We start from the raw sequence: 25,461 nt of genomic DNA, 5'->3' as shown, positions 1-25,461 counted from the left end.
TAGACTGGCATATATGGTATTTGCTCATAGCATCCAATTTTTTGAAAGGTAATTTCTTCCACCCTATTTTGTGAATTGCTCCAATCATGACAATCCAAAAAAGAAAGACTTACTGACATACGACAAGATGAAAGCCATGATGGACTTTATCCTTTAAAGATATAAAGATGAATCTTAGAGCAAATGATAATAATCATTATGCAACTCAATCAAACCTAGTTTATGAAAGCAGACACACTTTGTTTCCTATCATGATCCTTACCCCACTGACTTCCCTAAAATTCCAAAATACTTATTACAGGATCACGCTCACCTTCACCAAGTTTTCAACATTGTCTACATCAACATAATTACGTCCCTCAGGCTTTAGCCTTTGAAATTTTCTTGTTAATAATACACAGAAGTTCTTTAACATACAACCTCACTTTTGTAAACATTGCATAAAATGTATTTATGTTTTAAAGAAAATAACTCTGGATGCCAAAAGTAGGCTGAACAATTCCACTTTGTTATCCTCTGTAAAATCAACGCTGGATTTCACTGCACTTATCCGATAGTAAAAAAATTCCTGAGGTAATAGTCAAAAGAACAGGTGAAATCCACCAAGTAAAAGACTCTGTTCAAGAAGCTAAATCCTAAAGAGGATTTATCCTCAGAAGATATTATAGGAAGCATATGAACAACAAGCTAAGCACAGTTAGATCAGGCACTATGAAGCTGCAATCCCTCTGTAAAAATCCCGTGTGCAAATATACTCATTTCAACAAAAAAGCACAGCAAAAAACCCCACACCCTAAGGGGAGTTGGTCGGCTTGCCAGCAACAGACCAGTTTATTACTGCCTATCTGATCAGCAAACACTTGTGTTTCTGTACCTCACTTCTTCCTATGTGTAGTCTCTAGTTTTATACTTCAGACTCGAAGCAATATGAGGCTGGGACAACTTTTTCATTCTACTTTTTCTCCTGTACAAGAGCAATAACATGGATTCCTACACGTGTAAACAATATAAGGAATGATTACTGAAAACTAACAGTATAATTAAAGTATTACTGACCAAAATTAATCTCATTTATGCAGACACAGAGCAGTAGCAGGTGGGAAAAAAAAAAGAGTAGGTATGCCTTCTCTTTCCTTACATACTGTACATTTGTGTCGTGCAACCACAAGTTAGCTGACAGTTGTAGGTATGATCGCCTCTTTGTTTCCCTTAATCAAAAAAAAAAATTAGAAAGTTGAAGGGACTATGATGAAGAAATAAAATTAGTTGATGCTTGGAACATATTGTCACAGGCTATAAATGTTATCTATCCTTTTTCCCTTCAGAAATATTATCCTAGGCCATATCCTTAAAACATACTATTAAAAAAGTATTTTTTTTTCATGAACAACCTTGACGTTTAAGGAAGTTCTAAATTTTAGAAATTAAGCCTTTTTTTTCCTTTTTTTTTAAACTGTTTATAAAATTTTTGCTAAGTAGTCTTTAATTATGTATCTATAAGTACTCATACTTCAAATACTTTATGGAATTAACAGTGGTAGAATATTGCATAAAAATATCGTGAGCAGCATTTACTTTATTTGTGCAAGTCTTGACCGAGGTTCCCTGCCTCCTCTGGTCAGATATTTAATCATGCATTCTTCACATACTTCTAATATATAATAGCCCTTTTTATAAGGTTATGCAATCACTGGCAGCAAAATATAATCATCTTATTTGTCTTGTTTACATGAAGAATATCCTGGCTCCATTAAAATTTTGTCATCATGCAAGGCATTATCTTTTTCTGTTGCATAAATATGAGACAACAGAATGTCACTTGTAGTGATAAAAAATAGCATATTTCCATCTTTTATCTTTAGGCATGATTATACATACCCAAAAGACAACACTTTCAAGAAACCGCATTATTTAATATTCAGAATGAATAAAAATCAATGATAAGAAAACATGTGGACTCCACAAGACTAAAACTAAGCCACATTGGTAACATTTGAAAAATGAAATTAGCATTGAATTTTGCAAGATGACCCCCTGTGGTGTCACAGCAACAAAGTTATGCAAAGCTTCATACAACTGAAGGAGTCCTGTGAAAGCTCTGCCTACTGATCTCTGGCAGAAAAGGTCACAGGCTATGTTTGAGGGATTTTCAGCAGGGCTAAAAGGCAGGAAACAGTTGGAAGGAATGAAGAAATATTTCACAGGCAGTAATAAAAATTTTATAGGGTTTGCATGTGAGGCTGTATAACTGATCTGTTTATAAAATTGTCCAAGACTTAAGCTCAGTCAAACTACATTGTTCTATAGCATTTGCATTTTAGAATGACCATTAGCTACATATAAACAGTGCTTTATTTAGCTTGTTAAAGAAGGAAATGAAGCACTTCAATATAAACTCACAAAATTATTATTCAAAGAGAGAGAAAGCAGACAGGTGTTAAAAGTAATAGGAAACCAGAAAATATTCCTTACTCATAAACTGTCAGGATAAAACTGTGCTCTTGTCTCTGGGACTCTAATTAGGTCTTTCCCCTTTAAGAAAGAACATTTTTTCTAATTTCTTTATTACTCTTATGGAAGCATTCAAGGAATCAGAGGAATACTTACATACATATTCATAAAAATAAATGAGAAAATATTCAGCATTTTGGAATAGTGGATAAATCCTGAATTAAGTCTACACTTGACTCCTGCTTCCAGTAATCTCCACTCTAAGGTCACACTGGCTTGCTGTCCATTTTGAAGCATTCGTCTGAGCATCTTGTTTTCTCTTTTTCACCGTCAAAGCTTTTGAAACTTCTGACTGAGTAGTAGCATTGCACTGCATACACTGATGTTTTGCAGATGAAAAAAATAGGCATAAATAATTCTTTATACTGCCTCTTTTCACAAATGTAGCTACCAGTTCAAAACGATAAACCAGCTACAGAAAATGTGTGTGACATGCACGTGATGCTCTTGCCAGCAGTCTCCCACAGCAGGCTGGTGGTAATCATTCACTTTTCATCGCTCTCTCATTCTACGCTTAGTATGAGAGCTTTGCTACCCTTTTCTAGCTGCACGTCCTATATAAAATCTGAAGTTATGTTCTCATTTATCTGGGATTTGTCAGTGCAAATATGTAACTGCTAGTGATTTGAAGAGTTGAGTTGAACTATGGTTCTCGATTCTTTTTTTTTTTTTCCCCCAATGAGTTTTGTGTTTTCTCCTCCAGCCTCACTGATTATTTTCCTTCCCATCAGAATGACAGTACCGAAAATCATCCCAGTAAGGAGCCAGCTCCAGCAGCAGGCAAAGTAGGCAGTAGCCTAGGGCAGCCGACAGCTACTGTTTTTTCTGAATCAGAAAAGAGATGGTCACTGGCCTCTACTTACATGATTTTGCCCATTGCTGCCAAAGGACTGAGGGAGAAAGGAGGCATCTCTCTTCCCAGTAGTAGTACCATTAGTAACATCAACAGGAGCAGAAAGTCACTTCTGTTTCCACCTCTTCTCATACCTCCTCTTTGCAGGAGAACATCCAACCCTTCACCCTGGGTTAACTGGTGATTGACCCTCCCCATCACCCTGGCAGGTCCCTATCAGACAACAGTGATGAGTGCTGGAAGAAGCAGGGGGGCAAGAGGAGGCAGGTGACTGCATGGGGCAATGGATGTGTTGGTCATAAAAGTAAGAAAGATCTTAGAAGGACTGGGCACAGGCTGGGATAGGAGGGAGAAAAGAGACACACCTTAAGTCTTCGGAAACTTGGGGACTCCTCCCTGCTTATAAGAGTATTTCCAAGGCTCTCTTCCAGCAGCGCAATTTTCTGGTTAAACTCTGCCAAGCCCTCTTAGTTCCCTCTGCTATCAACCAAAAAAAAGCAATATTGCTAGCGTCAAGAAAACCTGATTTGGCTCTAACAGAAAAATTAAACTGTGGAATAAAGGATCTCCCATTCCATAGGCAGCTTCCTCCATCTTCTTTACTGTTTGCCCATAATTTGCTAATTTCATGCTTGTCTAATTTAATATCCTCCTCCGTTGCCTCAAACTACTTCTCTATATATGCTCACAAACTGCATGTCTCTATATGCTCATAATTGTACTGTATGCCAATGCCTCAGAATTACTCTTGCTAGAAATGGAAAACACTACAAATCAGAACAGCACAAGAACTAGATAGATTTTAGAGCTCTATCAGCCGTGCCCCTTCAAGTTACACTGTTTTGTAGGACAGCAGGTCAACAGCACCAGTAACTCCCATTCCTGTCCTTCCAGTGTACGGTTCAGGGCACCTCTCAATCATCCACTTCCTAAGGATGCATAATTTTTTCCATACAAATCCATACGAATTTGGTTTAGACAACATCACTTCTGTGGAATAGCCTATAACCTCTCTTTCTCCCATATTCAATCAAATCATACCTATTGAGTCTGAAATCCGCTAAATCAGTTTACAAGCTCAGAGCAGGTCCTAACATTACCCCTTTTCCTAGAAACACTCCAGTTGTTCTTCTATTGACTCCATCTATTCTGGAACTTCCTTTTCACAAAGTTTCTACTTTGACAGGTAGGAAAATCAACTAATCTGTTATTAACTTTTACCAGATGTATCTATACATAATGTTACACCTTCTGATTGGTTTTACAACCTTTACCTTAACCTGCAGCCCTCAGTATGTAATAAGTAAACCATGAACTGACCATAAACCATCCCTACCATGTTTTGTCCACCATATCTGGAAACAGCTAGAGAGAAACAAAACCCTTAACATCTACAAACTGTTTTCTGGAAGGAGAACGACTGTGCCCAAGATTCAAGAATTTGTGTATTCTAGCTGATTTAGGGAGATTTGAAGACCCATACCAATGACATCAGGGGTTAATTGAGCATTTAAAACAGAAGCTAAAAAGTCCAAGGGTGGAAAAAAAGAGAGACACACCATTAGAAGAAAGGGGAACCTTGACTGTGACAGTAGGCAAAGGTTGGAGGTACTCGTTGCAGGGAACAGTATGAGAGCAACTCTGAGTTTGAAGAGAAAGCACAGCTTGGAGATGTGCTCTCCATGAGAAAGCCTTGCGACTCTCATGGGACCCCGAGCCACCAGAGAACGCCCCAACAGGTCCATAAATGAGCAGGGGATGTTGCATACGCAGTTACGACCTTGCTTCAATGCATATATCTGTGTGTCTTTTACACTATCGTTGCTTTTAAAAGTTCCTCACGTACTACATGCAAATGATAAGACTGAGCATTCCTATGCCCTGGAAAAGGAACACAGCCAGGGACTGCGAGAAGTGAATTTTACATCCTGCCCCACATACTTTGAGTTTTGCAAAGCTGTCTGAATATGTTACTGGAGTAGGCTGCTGGCTTACTTGCCAATGAAATGTGCTGCAACTAGAAGAAAGTCCACCAAATTGGATCTCTTCCTCCTCCCAACCCCAGAAGAGGCAGATAAAACTCTGTGCTTATAGTTTTGCCTAACAGAAGTCCGTATTTGTGGCCTGAATGGAATAGAAACTACCATCCCAACTCCGTTGAAGATGTTTTCTCAGATACTGTAACAACTGCAATTTTTAAATTGTCTTTCACAAGGCACACTATGGTGCCAGTAAAACCCCAACATGCTGTTTGGAAAGTTATCTACAAAAGATTCCAAATGACATTTTAGCAGAGAGGAAAGTGTCTGAAGTCAGTATGTAAGGTCAAACAAATCAACCAAAAACCACACTTAATTTTCTTCCTCTCTGCCACTCTGACCGGTTCAACTGAAGGTGGCATGATGTTATCCCCTTCCAAGTCAGTTTCTGACTGCCTCCCTCACAAATTAATTGAAAGAAGTGGATCCTATAATTTAAAATGAAATAGGCTCAGCAGGTGAGTAAGCTTTGTCAAGATTGATTACTGAGTATTGATTTTCCACCAATTGTACAAGTTACACTCCACAAGGCCACCTGCACATTAACCTAGAATACATAAAATCACCTTGGGCTAACATCTATCCAGAGGTTTGTATTTTCAGAGGATGCAGGTAAGAAGACAATGCTGCAGTCTCTCCTCTTTTCCTCACACATACATTCAATGGCATTTATTTGGACAACATTCACACTTTGTACTTACTTCATCATAAAAAACCATTATTTGTATTTTCATTTTTCAAAAAGAATTTAAGATAACTAACCAGGAAAAAACTTCATATAACCTAGCACTAACTTAATTGTAAAAACTGTAAAGATACTCAGTTAGGTTCTCCCGTGATATGAAAGAAAGAGATGCTGGATGCAGCAACAGCAGAGTGGCTTACTGTGGCCTGGAAGCTTCTGCTTGGTCCGTCTGAAGCTTCTCGCCCCCTTCCACTTCCATAGTGCAGTAGACAATTCGATTGGGAGCGACTGACTTTAAACCTTGTACCTCCATTATAACAATCTGAGGAAAAGAAAGCAAATAGTTTATCCTTCAGAAAACATTACATAGCACAGCTATTGCAGTACTAAGCTCCATGCAGGTAAAAAAAAAAAGAAAAAAATCCCCAAACCGCAATCACTCAAATCTTCACAGAGAAGAGTTTTAATTTTGCCTTCTTTTTCCACTTTCAACAACGTATAGTAGGAATTGAAATTTTTGCTCTGTTTCTATTTGGACAATGACCAAAACCTCACTCCAATCATGACTTAAATGCTAGTAGTTGAATTTGAGACTAATGTCTAAATATAATTCTGAATATTAATACATGAGAAAATGTATCTTTTAAGCCATCATCTAAATACATATTTATAGAACGAATAGGTTACTAAGTCAGAGTGTAAACAAGACAAGTACACTGACCACATCTTGAAAGGTTAATCTTGGTGCTGTGACACTGGAGGTTGCAACCCTTGAATCTCAGAAGCAATCTGGTGTTCTGCTGAGCATGAGCCAGGTCAGAGCATCACTATCTGCTGCTGTAATTCTTTTTCCCCACTACCTACCCCTTCTCCTTCTCCCAGCTCAGTACTTGCAGTCAGGATCAGCATGCATATGGGGACGGGGGGAAAGAGAAAAGAAAAAAGCCGCCTCTACTACCAGCTGCGCCCTGAGAAATTTCCTCACTAGGGAAATTCTGAGCTTGGCAGATCCAATAGTTTTTCAGCTCCTCTAAACTACTCAGTTATAGCTCAGAAGAGCCAAATGCAGTCCTACTTCAAATGCTCTCTGCCTTTTATAAACCTTACGGTTTGTCACAGTGTGAAATTATTGGAATTTTTACACTTCAGATGTTTCTAACTGAGAGATTTGAGAAGAAAGTCAGGTTTCCCTGCATGCTTTGGAAAAGCTGCTTTCCTTTCCAGCCCCATTTGCACCTATGAGAAGAAACTGGGAAAAACGGAGTCCATTTAATCAGCAGAAAAGCTGTCCTCAGCTGAACTATACACGTTCGTATGTTTGATTGTTTTAAAGGTGACAAAAGTAATGACTACTTTTGGTCTCATTAGAAGCAATTGTTTTTTTAGGTCAGCAAGCAACTACTAAAATACTTTGCTATTAAACTGTTTGCATATTTGCCCATTTGTTTCAATTCAAGTATGTAAAGCCAGGCTTCACCCCTAGCGGTAAAATCCTTTGTACTTTAAAATTCCCAGAACCTTAGTAATAGATGTCTTGTAAAATTGTTAGTTCGGTAATATTACAAGGAGATGACAGTCATTGATCATTTACAACATTTTTACATTACTCATAAATTACCAACACTGCCTATTACGCTTCATAAATAATAACAGCAATTCAGGGAGAATGACGTAATCATCTTTCTTCACCATCTTTTGTAGTCCAGGAATTCAAGTAGTTATCAAAGTGATCACTGATCACTGAGAGACTGCACTAGAGATCCTTCTACCTAATGCTGCCTATACGGTCTTTCCACATGCCAAACGTATGTCCTTGTTGAATGCAGACGTCATGTTTATTCATTTTTATGTTGATACTTCTTTTCCTTGAGTTTCCAATTTAATTGCACAGTACATTTGTCTTTGGTAGCAATTCTGGATTCCAGCAATGGAAAAAAGTTGCATTTCATTAGGAAGGAAACTGATTTACTAGCTCATTAGCTGATAAACAGCTTCCTAAATATTGCTTGCTTATTTCTGAAACTGTCCGACAGCTGAAGAACATAAGTGTTTAAATCTTCTCCTACTACTTTGATATTTTATTTATTTATTTGACAAATTTCTGCAAACAGGCTATTTGAGGAAACATTCAACTTGCAAAAACAGTCACTGTGGCTTGTAGTGATGCGCAGGGTGTCTCTTACCTTAGCCAGCAACGTCCATTCCCTCCAGAACATTATAAATGTTACCAACATCTTTTACTGTTCTGTCTTAGTAACAACATGCAGTGGCAGCATGAACCCCAGCCACTTTTGCCCCCCGCCAAGAAATTTTCATCGGGTTCTTATACTCTGTCCTAACATTTAGACATGTTACAGATTTCCTGTTTGTCCACGTGCCTCTGCAGCAGCCCTCAGTGGGGATTTTGCTGGTTACCCTACAATTTAGTTAAGTCGCACCACAAAAGTCATGATGTGGATATGTTTACGTGTTATTCAAGAAATGTGAAATTGTGCACATATGACCTCACATTTTCCAAAAAGAAAGTATTCTGACCCCAAGGAAATGCAATCAGCTTTTCTTATTTGCCCATTTGCATAGAAAACAAGCACATCTTCCATGTTTCAGTCTAAATGAATATCAGTTCAGCTGTTTCCTTTTGCCCTCATATCCTCTGAGATTTAGCTTCCCAAGAGTAAGATAGGAGGTTGTAGCGAGGTGGGTGTTGGTCTCTTCTCCCAAGTCACTAGCGATAGGACGAGAGGAAATGGCCTCAAGTTGCGCCAAGGGAGGTTTAGATTGGACATTAGGAAAAATTTCTTTACTGAAGGAGTGGTCAGGCCTTGGAACAGGCTGCCCAGGGAAGTGGTTGAGTCACCATCCCTGGAGGTATTTAAAAGATGTGTAAATGAGGCGCTTAGGGACATGGTTTAGTGGGCATGGTGGTGTTGGGTTGACGGTTGGACTCGATGATCTTAGAGGTCTTTTCCAACCTTAATGATTCTATGATTCTATGATTCTATATGCACTTTCTTGTCTAGCAAGCAACTCAACTTATGTGGTTAACACCATGTTTAAAATGGAAATTTGCCCTACTGAAAAAAAAAATCTACTACATGTACAGTAAAACTTTAATTCTTTGCCTTGCACAGGATGAACTGTAGATTCCTAACCTTGCAGAACATCTCTGTGTTTTCTTTATCAGTGATGGCGGGGGGGAAAAGCTAAGTTCACCAGACCTAATAGTCTACATTTCTGGTGTGAGAGGGGAAGGGCTGTAAACAAAGCAAAACTGTTCCAAATTTATCGGAAATCATATCTCCTGTCATTTTTCATTTCATGATTGTTTCAATCTTTTACTGTGCTTTTCCCCCCCAAGTATCACATAATTTTTAGTACATACTTAATATTTCTCTCTAGAGGCACAGAGAAAGCTTTTCTTCTTCTTACATCCCTCACCAAGCAAACTTTTTTGAAGAGAGAAAACGTTATCAACAAACTTTTTCAGTTACTTTTCAGGTGCTTCAGAACTACTCTTTGTTATTGCTGTTAGGCTTGGTATTCCACTTGGGGCAGACACAGCACATGGGATGGAGATGCACAGGATTCCGCACAGGAGTTATAAAACTACTTTATCATTTCATATACTTCAGTACTAAGGCCTGCACTCCAGTTTTACATGCTTGATGAACTAATACTTTTTGGCGCATAGAATGATGGATCTTACTACCCTTTGAAAGTTGATGTTGGGCTTTTACATTATTAGCTAGTAATATTAAAATTGCATACAGTGGCATAAGTAATTTCTCTGTTCCTGATAACAACAGTGTTTCATTATTACGTTCAAAAGTATACTTAGGAATTTAATGTACTGGAATTCATTTAAAGTTACATTTGTGGGGGAGATTCAACTGCCCACATTGCTGTGTGGGCCCAAATGCAACTACTGCTGCAAGAGGAAAATGCATCATATAGCTGTACTCTAACTCCTAATTATCAAAGAGACAAAGAATAATTTACTTCTTTAACATAAAATTTTAAAATTACCAAGGAAGGACTAATAACAACAAAGTACCAAGACATAGATATTCTAGTAATTTAAACTGTCAATGAGTTTTCTGTGAAATATGTGATTACCTCTAATGTAAAGGAGAGGACCACATCAGACTTCGATAGCTGAACCTCGTTTTCATCTCCTATGTCCAAGAACGCAGAATTCTGTGATCGCTTTAACTTCTGCAGTTTAAATTCTGGCCCACCTTTAGACACTGGAAGACTTTCCAAATTTGCCATCAGCAAATTCACCGAAGACCGTAACTCTTCTATGTACATGTTCTCCATTTCTCTTGTTACGAAGTTTGGGAATTTTCTTTCCTTGGAAGATATATTTTAAAAGTTAGGGAGGAAAAAAAATCATCCCACATTATATGCCACATTAATTTACTGATTTGCTCTCAGTTAAGAGATATTTAATAAAAATAAGTCTTAATTCCAGCATCTATCTATTTTTATACCTTCAAAACAGTAATAGGAAGGCTAATCCCGTCCTATAAATACAGTTAAGTTTGACAAGAAGAAATGTAATTTGAATTGAGAATTCCATCATATTCCTCAAATATAGTAGACAAAACATCTCTCTGAACACGTCAAAAAAATAAAGTAAGGGGCATTTGTAAAAGCGGAACCTCTTGACCCCCCAGAATCATTTAACCATAAACCCAGGTTGAATATGTACACATTAGGTATTTCTAATACACGTGTTTTAAGCGTATCAATTGACAATATACCTGTAATGTTACCTTCAAGTATTTTATGAATAGACAAGATGAACTGTCTGCTAATAATTTTATTACTTCATTCATTTCCCATGCTACCAAAAATAAGTCAATCACATTCATACTTCTAACATAAGGCTGTTAAACTACAACCATGACAGGAAATTCCTATCATTGTTTATTTCTATTTTTAATAATAGGTCATTCATTTTGAAAGTAATGCTAAATTATTACACATGGGATTATTTTAAACGTAAGAGAGAAAGTAAAAATCACTTTTTTCCTCTGTAGGAGTTAGATAATAATGTTTCAATACTGTGTTTATAACAAAGAGGGAACATATAAACAAATATAATGCATATATGAACACGTACAGAGACAATTTTATGCACAGTTTCTCCCCTGATATTGAATATAGGGCAGCTTGGGAGAATATGTCACTCAAGATTAAACAAAAATGTAAATTATTCTAAAATATATGTTTTACATATAAATGAGAAACAAACACTGCTCCCCACGTATTGTCTGCAAAGGTAAGTGCCTTGCTCCTAAACCAGACAACTTTTATTGTTAGCTGTTATAAGGAGTATCATAAAATGTTTTACATTAAAACCTTTATAATTGATTTTGTTTCCATATCGAAGACCAAGCGAGTTGACTGTGACCAAAACACCTGCAGCAAGTTCAGTGGTCCACTGGCTCATTACAGCATTACAGAGCCAGTATATTACAGATTGAAAAAGAAAAAAAAAGTTATTTATAGTTAGAAACTAAAAACAGGGTAAGGTTCAGGGTGCTCTAGCTAAAAAAAAAACCCACTTCAGAGTGTTTTTCAAACTGTACCTTACCCTGTGAGGATCATTCAAATAATAATATGCCAACACAGGAGACAGAGAAGACAGACTGTTATTATGTTGTTAAAAGATCTTTCTTCTTGTTAAGATGCTTTTTCCAGCCCAACGTAAAAATTGAGGGAACTTTTTACGATGCCTTTTACTGTATATTTTTTATGACTATAATTTTCCACGATTTAAGACAGCACTATCAGAATATATGGAGGCCTTTATTTCTGTAAAACCTGAATGTTTGTAGCCACTTCTCTCCCTCACAAAACAAGGGTGAGGATCCTGGATAAAGACTCTAAGGTCTACAAATTTCACCCCTCCCCCCTCACCTTTTATTTGCTTTTTTAAGACGGTGAATTTGTAACAAATTGCTATAGCACATAATTTTAAAATAATTGAGAGACACAACAAGGATGGTGAGGTTTTTCCACTATTTTTTAGTGCATATGCACAGGAATGTAATTACTTGGATTTGAAAAGCCCAGATCATCTGAAGAGCACATCCCCCTGCACAACACTGGAATTTTGGGAACTCTGATCGCAACGTACTGGAATACATCCTAAAATAAAGACCCTGGGGAGAGATGAGAGACCTTGATGAGACTGATGTATACAAAAGCCTTTAGGTTTGGATTCTGAGAATGCTAAAATGGATTTTCAGGACGCATTTCTCAAGGAGAAAAGACACTGGGTAGTCTCTTCATAGGACCAAAGTTTGTCTTAGAAAAGCATAGCACCAGTTACAATAGGTAGAAAATCCCATTAGGTCATATACACTTTGATTTCAACTACTTTAAATTTAGCTATATGAAGAAACAGATGGGCAAATAGATGCACAAATTCCCCATTGATTTTATTCTGTCAGAGATGAACACATTTCTAAGGTTCTTGCCTCCATTAAATAGGCTAAATTATCTTTTCTGTTAAAATAAACTTCTCATTTATAATTAACAACTTGTAAAATCAGCAAGTAATGTATTATAGGAACCAGGAATGAGACCTCAACAACAACAAAAAAGCTATATGCAGAGATTTCTCTTGAGCTGTGCTGATCTTTTGAGACTGCAGTTTAATAATTATCTTACATGCAGGTAATCACTTTTCTTTACCAACAAAGATGCCAGAATACATAATCCAGTATCAAAACGATTTTTACCTTGTTTTTGAACTCTGAGAATAAAGTTCATATTTTGCAGCACCTGATCGCTTAGGCTTAAATGATCTTAATAATTCTCACAGCTGCTGGAATCAGGACTAGCTCTCAAAGTCCCCCACAAACAATTCTGCATTTTAAGTAGTTTAAAAGAGATGTATGAAAACTCCGATTTCTGACTTGGATGTACCATGTAGGATATGGAGTTCCTTATTCTGCGCAAAACTGTGCGGCTGACACTGTGACAACCATGAGAATTTTCAAGTAATGGGTAAAAAATGGATAAATAAATTTTTCTTTAAAAAAATCTACAGACATGCAGTGTATGCACATTAGACACAGAATGAACAAGGTTTACGTGGTTTAAATAGTGCTCATAATTTTCACAGGCTTTAAAATGAATTTGAAACTTTTATGGACAGCATTTTGGTTTTTAGGAAGATTACCTAAAAGAACAACCTCCAAGTTGTTATTTATGAACTTCATAGACCTAAATGATAATTTTTTCCTTTTAAAGGAACAAGCAAATCTTAACTGCTTTACAATTAATATATTAATATAATATACTTTTTTCTGCATACACACAGTATAACATACATGCTTCCAATATTTTGTAACTTTTGGAGCTAAAGGCAAGAAGGCGACAGAGCAAACATAGGATTATTGGACAACTTTGATTATAAGCCCAGGTTTCACAGAAGATTGAAGAGACTTGAGATTGCCTTTCTGTGAAAAAGGAGTCTTTCTCCAAGACTTAATATGATATGGCTAGGGACAATACCAATCCCACATGTGATATTTAATATAGAAGGTGTCGTGGTTTAACCCCAGCCAGCAAAAATAAACGCCACGCAGCCGCTCGATCACCCCCCCCCGGTGGGATGGGGGAGAGAATTGGGAGGGCACAAGTAGGAAAGCTCCCGGGTTGAGATAAAAACAGTTTAATAATTGAAATAAAACTAAGTAGAACAGTAATAATAAAAGTGAGAACAACAACAATAACAGAATACACAAAGCAGGCAATGCACAACACAACCGCTCACCGACCACCGACCGCGTGTCACGAACGGGGGGCGAGCCCCCCCACACACCTGGTTTTTATACTGAGCATGATGTCACATGGTATAGAATACCCCATTGGCCAGCTGGGTCCACCACCCCGGCTGTGCTTCCCCCTCCCGGTGCAAGCATCACCCAGCAACAGCCAAAGCATCAATGGGCCATCAACGCTCCTTTCACACCGAACCCAAAACACAGCACACCCCCCAGGCTACTGGGAAGAAAGTTAACCCTGTCCCAGCTGGAACCAGGACAATATCCACCCCTTATTCTATACCATCTACATCATGCCCAGGTCTCACATTTTCCCATACATTCCAATTAGTCACCGCTCCTTTTCCCTGCCTTTTGATATATACGCACACAGAGATATCATTCCCTTAGTCCATGGGCCATCCCTCTAAAACGTCCGTTGAGTTCATTTAGTCCATGACTTCGGGTTCCACCTGTCGTAACAGTCTTGCAGGGCAGGAGAGATGGTGTGTGGTGTCAGGCTCTTGCATGCGGAGGCCAGTTCTGGGCACTCGTCCGGTTCTATCATTGTTGCACCTTGCTCAGTTTCATCGGCGTTCATCCTAAATTAATCTGGGTGATTCTTACTGTAATACTGTTAATATGGCATATGGTAACCATAAAAGTGATGACATACAGTACTATGTAATAACTAACATCGTACAATTCAGTTCATTGGCTATTTTCACCCAAAATTAAATCCCCCTGAGGTACACACCGGACTTCCCCATCCTTTCTCATCACCCACCAAGTGCACCCAGGTCCCTGAGCAAAAGCAATCCCACGGATGGGTTTTCCCTTGCCAGAGGCAGGAGCAACCCAGACTGTCTTCCCCAGCATATTTCTCATATGCACGACAGGGACTTTATCCCCCTCTACAGCACGTAAGGGTTTGGATTGGGCAGGGCCAGCTCGAGTGACAGATCCCCTAGTGTTCACTAACCAGGTGGCCTTTGCTAAATGTGTGTCCCAATGCTTGAATGTCCCACCACCCATTGCCCTCAGTGTTGTCTTTAACAGCCCGTTGTATCGTTCAATTTTCCCGGAGGCTGGTGCATGGTAGGGGATGTGATAGACCCACTCAATGCCGTGCTCTTTGGCCCAGGTGTCTATGAGGGCGTTTCGGAAGTGAGTCCCGTTGTCTGACTCAATTCTTTCTGGGGTGCCATGTTGCCACAGGACTTGCTTTTCAAGGCCCAGGATGGTGTTCCGGGCGGTGGCATGGGGCACAGGATATGTTTCCAGCCATCCTGTGGTTACTTCCACCATGGTGAGCACATAGCGCTTGCCCTGTCGGGTTTGTGGGAGCGTGATATAATCAATCTGCCAGGCCTCCCCATATTTGTACTTCAACCATCGTCCTCCATACCAAAGAGGCTTTACTCGTTTGGCTTGCTTGATTGCAGCGCATGTTTCACATTCGTGGATAACCTGTGCAATAGTGTCCATGGTTAAGTCCACCCCTCGATCACGAGCCCATCTATATGTTGCATCTCTCCCTTGGTGGCCTGAAGTGTCATGGGCCCACCGAGCTATAAATAATTCACCTTTATGTTGCCAGTCCAGATCTACCTGAGCTACTTCGATCTTGGCAGCCTGATCCACCTGCTGGTTGTTTTGGTGCTCTTCACTGGCCCTACTCTTGGGTACGTGAGCATCTACGTGTCGTACTTTTACAGTCAGGTTCTCTACCTGGGCAGCAATATCTTGCCACAATGCGGCAGCCCAGATGGGTTTACCTCTGCGCTGCCAGTTGTTCTGCTTCCACTGCTGCAACCACCCCCACAGGGCATTCGCCACCATCCATGAGTCAGTATAGAGATAAAGTACTGGCCATTTTTCTCGTTCGGCAATGCCCAAGGCCAGCTGGATGGCTTTCACCTCTGCAAACTGACTCGATTCACCTTCTCCTTCAGCAGTTTCTGCAACTTGGCGTATAGGACTCCATACAGCAGCCTTCCATCTCCGATGTTTTCCCACAAGGCGACAGGACCCATCCGTGAACAGGGCATATTGCTTCTCGTTTTCTGGTAGTTTGTTATATGGTGGGGCCTCTTCAGCACGCGTCACCTCCTCCTCTGGGGATATTCCAAAATCTTTGCCTTCTGGCCAGTTCGTGATCACCTCCAAGATTCCTGGGCGACTGGGGTTTCCTATTCGGGCCCGTTGTGTGATCAGCGCGACCCACTTACTCCACGTAGCATCGGTTGCATGATGTGTAGAGGGGACGCTCCCTTTGAACATCCAGCCCAGCACCGGCAGTCGGGGTGCCAGGAGGAGCTGTGCTTCAGTGCCAACCACTTCCGAAGCAGCTTGAACCCCTTCATATGCTGCCAATATCTCCTTCTCAGTTGGAGTGTAGTGGGCCTCGGATCCTCTGTATCCCCGACTCCAGAACCCTAAGGGTCGACCTCGAGTCTCCCCTGGTGCTTTCTGCCAGAGGCTCCAGGTAGGGCCATTCTCCCCGGCTGCGGTGTAGAGCACATTCTTCACATCTTGTCCTGCCCGGACTGGCCCAAGGGCTACTGCCTGAACTATCTCCTGTTTAATTTGCTCAAATGCTTGTCGTTGCTCAGGGCCCCATCTGAAGTCGTTCTTCTTCCTGGTCACGTGATAGAGAGGGCTTACGATCTGACTGTAATTTGGAATATGCATTCTCCAAAAGCCCACAACGCCTAAGAAAGCTTGCGTTTCCTTTTTGTTAGTTGGTGGAGACATGGCTGTTATTTTATTGATCACATCTGTTGGGATCTGACGACGTCCATCTTGCCATTTTATTCCTAAAAACTGGATCTCCTGTGCAGGTCCCTTGACCTTACTTCGTTTTATTGCAAAGCCGGCCTTCAGAAGGATTTGGACTATTCTCTCCCCTTTCTTGAAAACTTCCTCTGCTGTGTTGCCCCACACAATGATGTCGTCAATGTATTGCAGGTGTTCTGGAGCCTCACCCTGTTCCAGTGCGGTGTGGATCAGTCCATGGCAAATGGTAGGGCTGTGTTTCCACCCCTGGGGCAGTCGGTTCCAGGTGTACTGGACACCCCTCCAAGTGAAAGCAAACTGTGGCCTGCACTCTGCCGCCAAAGGGATGGAGAAGAATGCATTAGCGATATCAATGGTGGCGTACCACTTGGCTGCCTTTGACTCCAGTTCGTATTGAAGTTCCAGCATGTCCGGCACGGCAGCACTCAGTGGTGGCGTCACTTCGTTCAGGCCACGGTAGTCTACTGTTAGCCTCCACTCTCCATTGGACTTTCGCACTGGCCATATGGGACTGTTAAAGGGTGAGCGAGTCTTGCTGATCACTCCTTGGCTCTCCAGTCGACGAATCAGCACATGGATGGGGATCAAGGAGTCTCGGTTGGTGCGGTATTGCCGCCGGTGCACTGTTGTGGTAGCGATTGGCACCTGTTGTTCTTGGACCTTTAACAACCCCACAACAGAAGGATCCTCTGAAAGACCGGGCAAGGTGGACAACTGTTTAATTTCCTCCGTCTCCAGGGCAGCTATACCAAAAGCCCACCGGTACCCTTTTGGGTCCTTGAAATACCCTCTCCTGAGGTAGTCTATGCCAAGGATGCACGGAGCTTCTGGGCCAGTCACAATGGGGTGCTTCTGCCACTCCTTCCCGGTTAGGCTCACTTCCGCCTCCAACACAGTTAACTCTTGGGATCCCCCTGTCACTCCAGAAATACAAATGGGTTCTGCCCCTTTATAGCCTGATGGTATCAGGGTACACTGCGCACCGGTGTCTACGAGAGCCTTATATTCTTGTGGATCTGATGTGCCAGGCCATCGAATCCACACAGTCCAGTAAACCCGGTTGTCCCTTTCCTCCACCTGGCTGGAGGCAGGGCCCCTCTAGTCCTGGTCATCATATTCGCTATCTACTTCTTGTAAGTATGAGTCAGAAGTCCCTTTGTTAAGGTCGGAAGTGGAATCAGCCCTTCTACTCTGTCTGGGGAACTCACTGGAGATCGGAGCAGCGGTTTTCCTGGAAGAACCCCCTTTTGTGGTTGTTTTCCCTTGCAACTCATGTACCCGTGCCTGTAGGACTGAGGTAGGTTTTCCATCCCACTTCCTCATGTCCTCTCCGTGGTCACGCAGGTAAAACCACAGGGTGCCCCGGGGTGTGTACCCACGATGTCTCCTCTCTTGAGCAGAGGGACGTTTGCTCCTAATGGCTGAGACGCTGGCCCGTGCAGGGGGGAAGCAGGACATATCCTCTTTGATTTGCTGGACCTCCTGAGACAGCTTCTCCACAGCAGAGACACAGGCCCGTAGGGAGGAAGAGAGACTTTCTTCATATTGCCGGAGTTGGCCAGCCAGTTCATCCACTGTTTGTTCCTCTCCATCTCTCCAGGTCATTACTGTCAATGAGTTTTGCATGTGACGCTGGTGCGCTCCGTACAAACTTCCGCCACATGGGTCGGGTGCATTTGACCTCATCTGGGTCTTTGGATAACTGCTCGTTGTTCAGGTCATCATAAATCACTTCCAGCACGGCTAATTCTCTCAGGTACTGGATACCTCTCTCCATGGTGGTCCACTTGCCTGGGTGGCATATAACATCTTCCTTGAAGGGATACCTTTCCTTCACGCCTGACAGGAGTCGCCTCCAGAGGCTGAGGACTTGTGCCCCTTGTCCAATTGCTTTGTCAATGCCCCCTTCCCTAGAAAGGGATCCCAGCTGCTTGGCTTCCCTACCCTCTAATTCCAGGCTACTGGCCCCGTTATCCCAGCATCGGAGCAGCCAGGTGACAATGTGCTCCCCTGGACGACGGCTGAAGTCTTTTCGCATATCTCGCAGCTCACCCAGAGATAGGGATCGGGTGGTCACCATCTCATTTACGGGTTCTGCCTCCTCCTCCTCCTGTTCTCGTGATGGCCCTGGTTCATCTTCATCCCTTACTAGACGAGCTGATTTTCTTGTGCATTTTCTCTTTTGTATAGGGGCGACTGATACCGGCAGGGGTTGGTTCTCTGTCGCAGGGGGCGGAGTAGCTGCCGTGCCTGCCCTGGGGGGTGAGGGAGCCGCTGTGCTTGCCGTGGGGGGTGGGGTAGCCGCAGGGCCTGTTGCTTTGTCATCAGCTGCAGAGACGTTTCCTTCCCCTTGGGGGTTCTGAGTGGTGTTAAACAGGGCTCGGTAGGCGTGGGCCAGGCCCCAGCACATTGTAGTGATTTGTGTCTCCCTGGAATGGCCAGGGTGACAGCATACTTCTTCCAAATATTCTACTAATTTTTCAGGGTTCTTCACTTGTTCAGGGGTAAAGTTCCAGAACACTGGGGGTGCCCATCGCCCTAGGCATTTGCCCATGCTATCCCACTCGCCCTGCCACTCATAGCTATCCAACCTTGGGGCAGATCTCTGGATGACATTCTTAAATTGCTTACTAACCTTGGATAAAACCGCAACAATATTCCCAAGGAGTACCAAGAGATATATCTTAACTACCCAGGGATGTTCAAGGTACTGGCAAGTTATTTTAACAAAGGAGATGAAGGTAGTGAGGGTGCCATTCTCTATTTCCTCCATAAAAAATCTCTCGGAGGAAAAGGTATAATTGCTAATGGTCTCCATGAGGTGGTACCCGAAATGCAGAAACGGCTTCATTACGAATCCCAAATACCAAATAACCCCCAATGCCAGCGTTTTAGTAACAAATCTCCCAGGCAAAACATCATTAATCACGGCAGAGCACAACAGACTACAAAACCCAACTCCAATTTTTAACAGGTACAGTAAAAACAAGAGCATGGTGCAGAACAAACGAATATGTTACCAGATATAAATTCCTTAATATGTTCTAAATAATCTGTCGTTATCTCAACCCTTCGTGCCCCACGTTGGGCGCCAAAAAGGACTGTCGTGGTTTAACCCCAGCCAGCAAAAATAAACGCCACGCAGCCGCTCGATCACCCCCCCCCGGTGGGATGGGGGAGAGAATTGGGAGGGCACAAGTAGGAAAGCTCCCGGGTTGAGATAAAAACAGTTTAATAATTGAAATAAAACTAAGTAGAACAGTAATAATAAAAGTGAGAACAACAACAATAACAGAATACACAAAGCAGGCAATGCACAACACAACCGCTCACCGACCACCGACCGCGTGTCACGAACGGGGGGCGAGCCCCCCCACACACCTGGTTTTTATACTGAGCATGATGTCACATGGTATAGAATACCCCATTGGCCAGCTGGGTCCACCACCCCGGCTGTGCTTCCCCCTCCCGGTGCAAGCATCACCCAGCAACAGCCAAAGCATCAATGGGCCATCAACGCTCCTTTCACACCGAACCCAAAACACAGCACACCCCCCAGGCTACTGGGAAGAAAGTTAACCCTGTCCCAGCTGGAACCAGGACAGAAGGGCATAATCATGTCCGCTGAAATAAAATACAAGCTATAGGAGAGAAAATTAGGCTTGGCTTTCTAAAATTTACAAAAAGAATTTATAATTTACCCAATCACCACTAATTTGACCTACAGGACTCAGTCATAGTTTTGTTACTTGCAATATTAATACAATTAGACTTAATCTATGAATGTAAACTCTATTATATATACTTAAAAAGTATATCACATATAACCTGCAGCAAGACATGAACATTATGGTTATACCCTAAGCACAACATAATGCACTTTTGTATGTAAAATAATTTAATTCCAAAATACATAATCCCAAATGTGCAAATAATATACCGTTTGTTTCAACACTGGACTTGCTGATGAAGGAACGGTAGGATCACACAGCATATGACTTTCCAAAAACAAGTTTTGCTTTCTCCCTACCCCTGTTGACACAGATACTCCAGAGCAGAAAGAAATGCATCTGTCAGACTGTTTTTAGATGATCTTCTGCTTAATTTTAGAATCAGAAACTGGAAACACACATCATTATGTATCGTCCCACTCAATCTCATATGAAGATATGTTTTTGGTACATGAAAGCAACCACTTACCCTTGCCATTTGTTCTGCCAACTGTAGTCGTCCATCTAGTTCACGTCTGATCTGGGCTGCTTGCTCATCTCCATTATCCAACTTGGATAGAGGACAAAAATAAAGTTAACTGTGAGAAACACACACTATATTTTAACTTTATAGCAAGTAATGTAGTTAAAATAGAAATGAATTGCATCCTTTTCATCCTAAAATTAGTGAAACACTAAGCAAATACATGGCTTTGAGTCTCACCAAGATGAAGGAAATGTAACGGCCACCAGTTACCCATGCAGTCAGGGTCTCTGAAGGGTAGCCAGTACTCCCTTGAGTTTTTAATACGCAGGCTAAACAGAAGAAGCATTATTTCCTTACAAAAATAGCAGCTGAAAACATTTCTCCATGAAGCAGAAAACTGGACTAACAGACTGGCTTAGAAAATGTTTGCAAGGAAATCTGCTCTTTGGTGCCATGAGTCCCTGTATAGGAATATATAGGTATAGAGAAAGAAAACTGTGTGGCTATGCCTTCTAAGTATGGCATTATTTCACTCACATATAGCTCCTTTCCCCAAATATTGGCCAACTGCTCACATCAAGGCATATCCAGTTTTTGAGCCTCCAATATTTTCATACCTAGGGAATAGACATGACTAAACGTCTGACTTCAGTCAGTGAGGTAAAGGGGAGGGACACATTTATTCACCTCAACAGAAAAGCTGGGACTGAACAGAAAAGAGACTTCCCAACTCATTTTTGACCTGTTTACTTGTTAAGGGCATTGGGGAGGGAGTGTAGGTGGCGTGGGGCTTCACCTCAGTGCACCGGCCTGCACAGCTGGTTCAGAGGAAGAAGCGTGATGCCCTCTTACCTGAATAAATGCCAAACAAGGACAAAGACAGAGTCCCAATGGAGGGCTCTCCGTGTCCCTAGGGCTAACCACAGACGCGATGCGACATGCTGATACGACTTTAGTGCATTTAGTATGCGGCTAAGGTTTAAGGATACCTGAATTGCTCTTCACTAAAAAAAACCCTTAAATTGATTAGGGATGTAAATTGGCAAAAATTGGTTCTCTAATTAAATGACATCTTCAGCTACAAAATGCACAATTAGTTTGGTAAATGATTGATTACATTAAACCAAGCTTTTTAAGTAAGACCACTGTTCAGTGCATCAGGCCAAATACATAACACCATCTCCCTTGCAACGCGCCTCAGCTAAATCCAGTAGATCTTATTGAACCAAGGTGCTCTTGAGAATTAGGCATTTTTTCTTTCAAAATCCAATTTAAAAAAAGGAATAATTAAAAATACACTATCCAGTGCTTACAGGTCAATTACAGCATTATGTATAATGCAAATCTGACCACATTTAGCAACAGGATGAAAAGTTTTCCACTGCTAGTATGGAAGCGATGGCAGAACATGCAATCTGTCACCTGTGCAATCTGGTGTCTCACAAGATCCTTGCAGGAACTGATCCAGACTACCAGAAAGCAGGAGAACAAAACCTGATGGCATCCCTAAAGACGGCATCCCTAAAAGACACTCAAATTTAAACCAGAGAGTAGAAGATGGATCATGTTCCAGACTGGAAGGGTCCTTCCGCTAGGTGTACCTGTAAATCTGCTCCTAGTTTGCCTGTGAGCATAAATGGCAAGAGTGTTCTCGATGAAAGCAAATATTTTAGGTTTTCAGAATACAATTACAGTATTTCAAATAAATTCCCAAATTTGTATTCTTCCATTTCCTAACGGAGTAAGAGACTGCTTATTGAACTTGTCACCAAGAATATTTCTAACTTCTATTTTCCTTTGTATTGTAACCACATAATTTTTGCAATTATTTTTGTTTAATCAGTACAAAAGTCAGTCTAATATGAAAATCAATTTTGTTTTTCTTTTTGGGATAAGAGAAGGTCAACATTATTTTAATAATATATCCCAAGACAGGTAATTGCTTGAAAAATATCTGCTTGAAGGTAATTTTGATGATTGAATTCTGATTTCTGCAAAAAGGAGGGTGTGGGAAAGCAGAACGAAGCTAGAACTTTTTCCTGTGTCAAGGCACAACTTAAATGACTACCTCTGTTATTAACTCATTTGAAGAGGCAAAGTCTTTTGTTTAAAAACTGATATTTAGTTATTTTTGCATTTAAAAAACACGTGAAATGATCATGTAAGTTAATGAAAGTGTAACCTGGTTTTGTAAATCTTAACATGTTTTCCGTAACTTTGCATTGCTTTCCATTATCTGTTTGTACTTAAGTACTTGAAAATGTGCTGATTTCTCTACTTACTTATTTTTAAATTTTAGTCTTCTTCCTGAAATACTTATACATTTTAATGGTTTTGTTAATATATGCATGTAATGATGTTTTGTCAGGTATGGAAAGAAGCTGAAGAGGTGAAACACCGAAGAACACTGCTTTACTTATAGAAAAGAGCCAAGGTAAAAATGAGTGGCAAGTCATTCACAGCTGTCCTAATAAGAAGTAAAATTGTTGATATTAGTATTTTTGCAGTATGCAAAACGAAGTGACAATGAGCAAAACAGTAACTTTGATATCACGTTCCACGCAAGGTCATTTTACTTGTTTTTATTCTAAATTCAACAAAATGCATGAAAAACAACTTTGCAAGCAAAGCAGTCAGCGATTATGAATGTGTAATCAATCATACTTTATCTGAAGTGGCAACAACAGTAAGACTGAGTAGATTCTGAAAATGCAGGTGGCATTTGGAATTTGTGAGTTGTGTCCACTTTTTTACATAGGGAAGACACTTGATACAGCCCACCGTATGGGTGGGAAACGGAGACAAGGGTTAACATTAAGTGTACCCTTTCCCTTAATTCCTTATTTGTGGATCAAACCCATACCCAAGATATCTGTGGAATACACAGTTGTGACAATCATTGCAGTAATTTTCAAACTGTTAAATAAAAACCAGAAAAGCATATGATACTATGCACAGAAATTAATATAAATGTAACATTGCAGAATAGCCACTCACATTCTTCTCAGTATTGCAACTGAAATTTGGTTAAAAAACCCCACAATTGGTAATCACTTAAAATTCAACCAAAGGGTGGTTTGTTCTTGTTTTTTAAAAGAATAATTAGCATTTACATGGCACCACATAACACTTCCCACCTTTAAATATTAATGCATGTTTTTTTAAAAAAAGTTATAGCCTTAGAGATTATTTTAAAAGAGGGTACATATAAATTCCATTTAATAAAAACATTTCAGCTATCTGCAATGGTAGTGATTATACACCATAGCTATTTACTGACTGCACCAACGCTAGGGATGCTCCTCATGTTGCTTAAACCTCACATGACCAATTAGTCAGTATTTTAGCAGCAGGGGACCTCACTACAGAAGACTCTACGCACACCAGAGACCTGTTTTCAGTATAAAATCCATTAGCAGTCCTGACCAAACAAATCAAAGATTCCCCTAAATGCCATATATCTGGCCCCCAGAATTTGTAAAACCTAGGCATAGACACTGACTCCCCTTCTGAGGGCTAGTTAATTCAGTAGGAAAATTCCCAGCTGAGCAAGAGTAGGAATAAGACAGCTGTGTCACTTGTGCCCTTTCTTTCTGCAAAGCTGATTATATGGATTTTAAAAGCTTCTTCAGAAAAATCAGTAGTTATGAATGACTATGCTTGGGTGAATAAGAAGCTACGTTTTATTAAAAAGAAAAAAGTGGTAGCTCATCATCTTTTTTTTCCCAAAGGTGATATATAAAAACAGCTTTCTAAAATAAACCTGCCACTGTTAGACATCAAGCTATTAATTTGAAAATGTTTTTATTCATTAATGCTTGAAGTTGCCTTTATTTTTTCTCACTCTGAAAAGGGCAATCATTTTTATTACAAACTTCTTTATTAGTAGAGATGGAGTGGGAATGTCCTCAATACGCAAGTTATCCAACAATTCTTATTAGAGGATGTTTTCAGTTGCTTATGTAAGTGTCGACTTCTAAAAGACAGACTGAATTTTTTTATTCCAAATTTCTGTTTTAACAATTTCAACGAAAACACTCCATTGCTTCTGAAGAGGCCAGGGAAGACAACACACTGCTTTATCCATAATACGAAAAACCGTGACCATCTTGTCAAAGAGCTCTAGCACCATCTTACTTTGAAGTAAGGATCTGAAATTTAGCAGGGCCCCATCTGTGAAAATCAGCTCAACTCTGGCCAAGTTAGAATCTTTGAAAAATGAAGTTTGCAGCAGTCAGGCTGCAAACAGCCGCTACCAGAGGCTAAATCAGATTCAGCATTCAGACTCATCTTCAGGTCGTGCTGCTCTCTGTCTTGAATATGCATGGAGTCTACGCTCCTCAGATTATTTGCTCATTTAAGAAAGACCGTAAGTTTATCAGAGTTAAGAATCACTATATGGATCAACAGCATGGTATCTTGCTTGACAAACTGCTGTTTAATTTGTGTGTCTAAACAGCACAGAACAGAAATACATCTGAATGAATTAATGTTTACATATTTTAAAAGGTTGGAAAAGACTGCATACTATTTGATTTCTATGTAAATAAAAACTTTTTTTAAAAAAATATTACTTAAAAGGCTGTAAAATAT

At 40.6% G+C, this 25,461-nt stretch overlaps 1 protein-coding gene across 1 annotated transcript in view; it reads right to left on the bottom strand.

The window, feature by feature from the left end:
• CADPS2 (calcium dependent secretion activator 2) overlaps nucleotides 1-25,461 on the bottom strand; it is a 331,334-nt gene that overhangs the window by 175,061 nt on the left and 130,812 nt on the right. The window contains exons 4-6 of the mRNA XM_075146854.1: nucleotides 20,872-20,952; nucleotides 10,205-10,441; nucleotides 6,289-6,410 (exon numbers count right to left, since the gene is read on the bottom strand). Coding sequence (XP_075002955.1) covers nucleotides 6,289-6,410; nucleotides 10,205-10,441; nucleotides 20,872-20,952 — 440 coding nt within the window. The remainder of the gene's footprint in view (nucleotides 1-6,288; nucleotides 6,411-10,204; nucleotides 10,442-20,871; nucleotides 20,953-25,461) is intronic.

This window comes from Calonectris borealis, chromosome 1 (genome assembly GCF_964195595.1).
Source record: "Calonectris borealis chromosome 1, bCalBor7.hap1.2, whole genome shotgun sequence".
In the NCBI taxonomy this organism is placed as follows: domain Eukaryota; kingdom Metazoa; phylum Chordata; class Aves; order Procellariiformes; family Procellariidae; genus Calonectris; species Calonectris borealis.
This window is presented reverse-complemented; position numbering and strand designations above follow the sequence as displayed.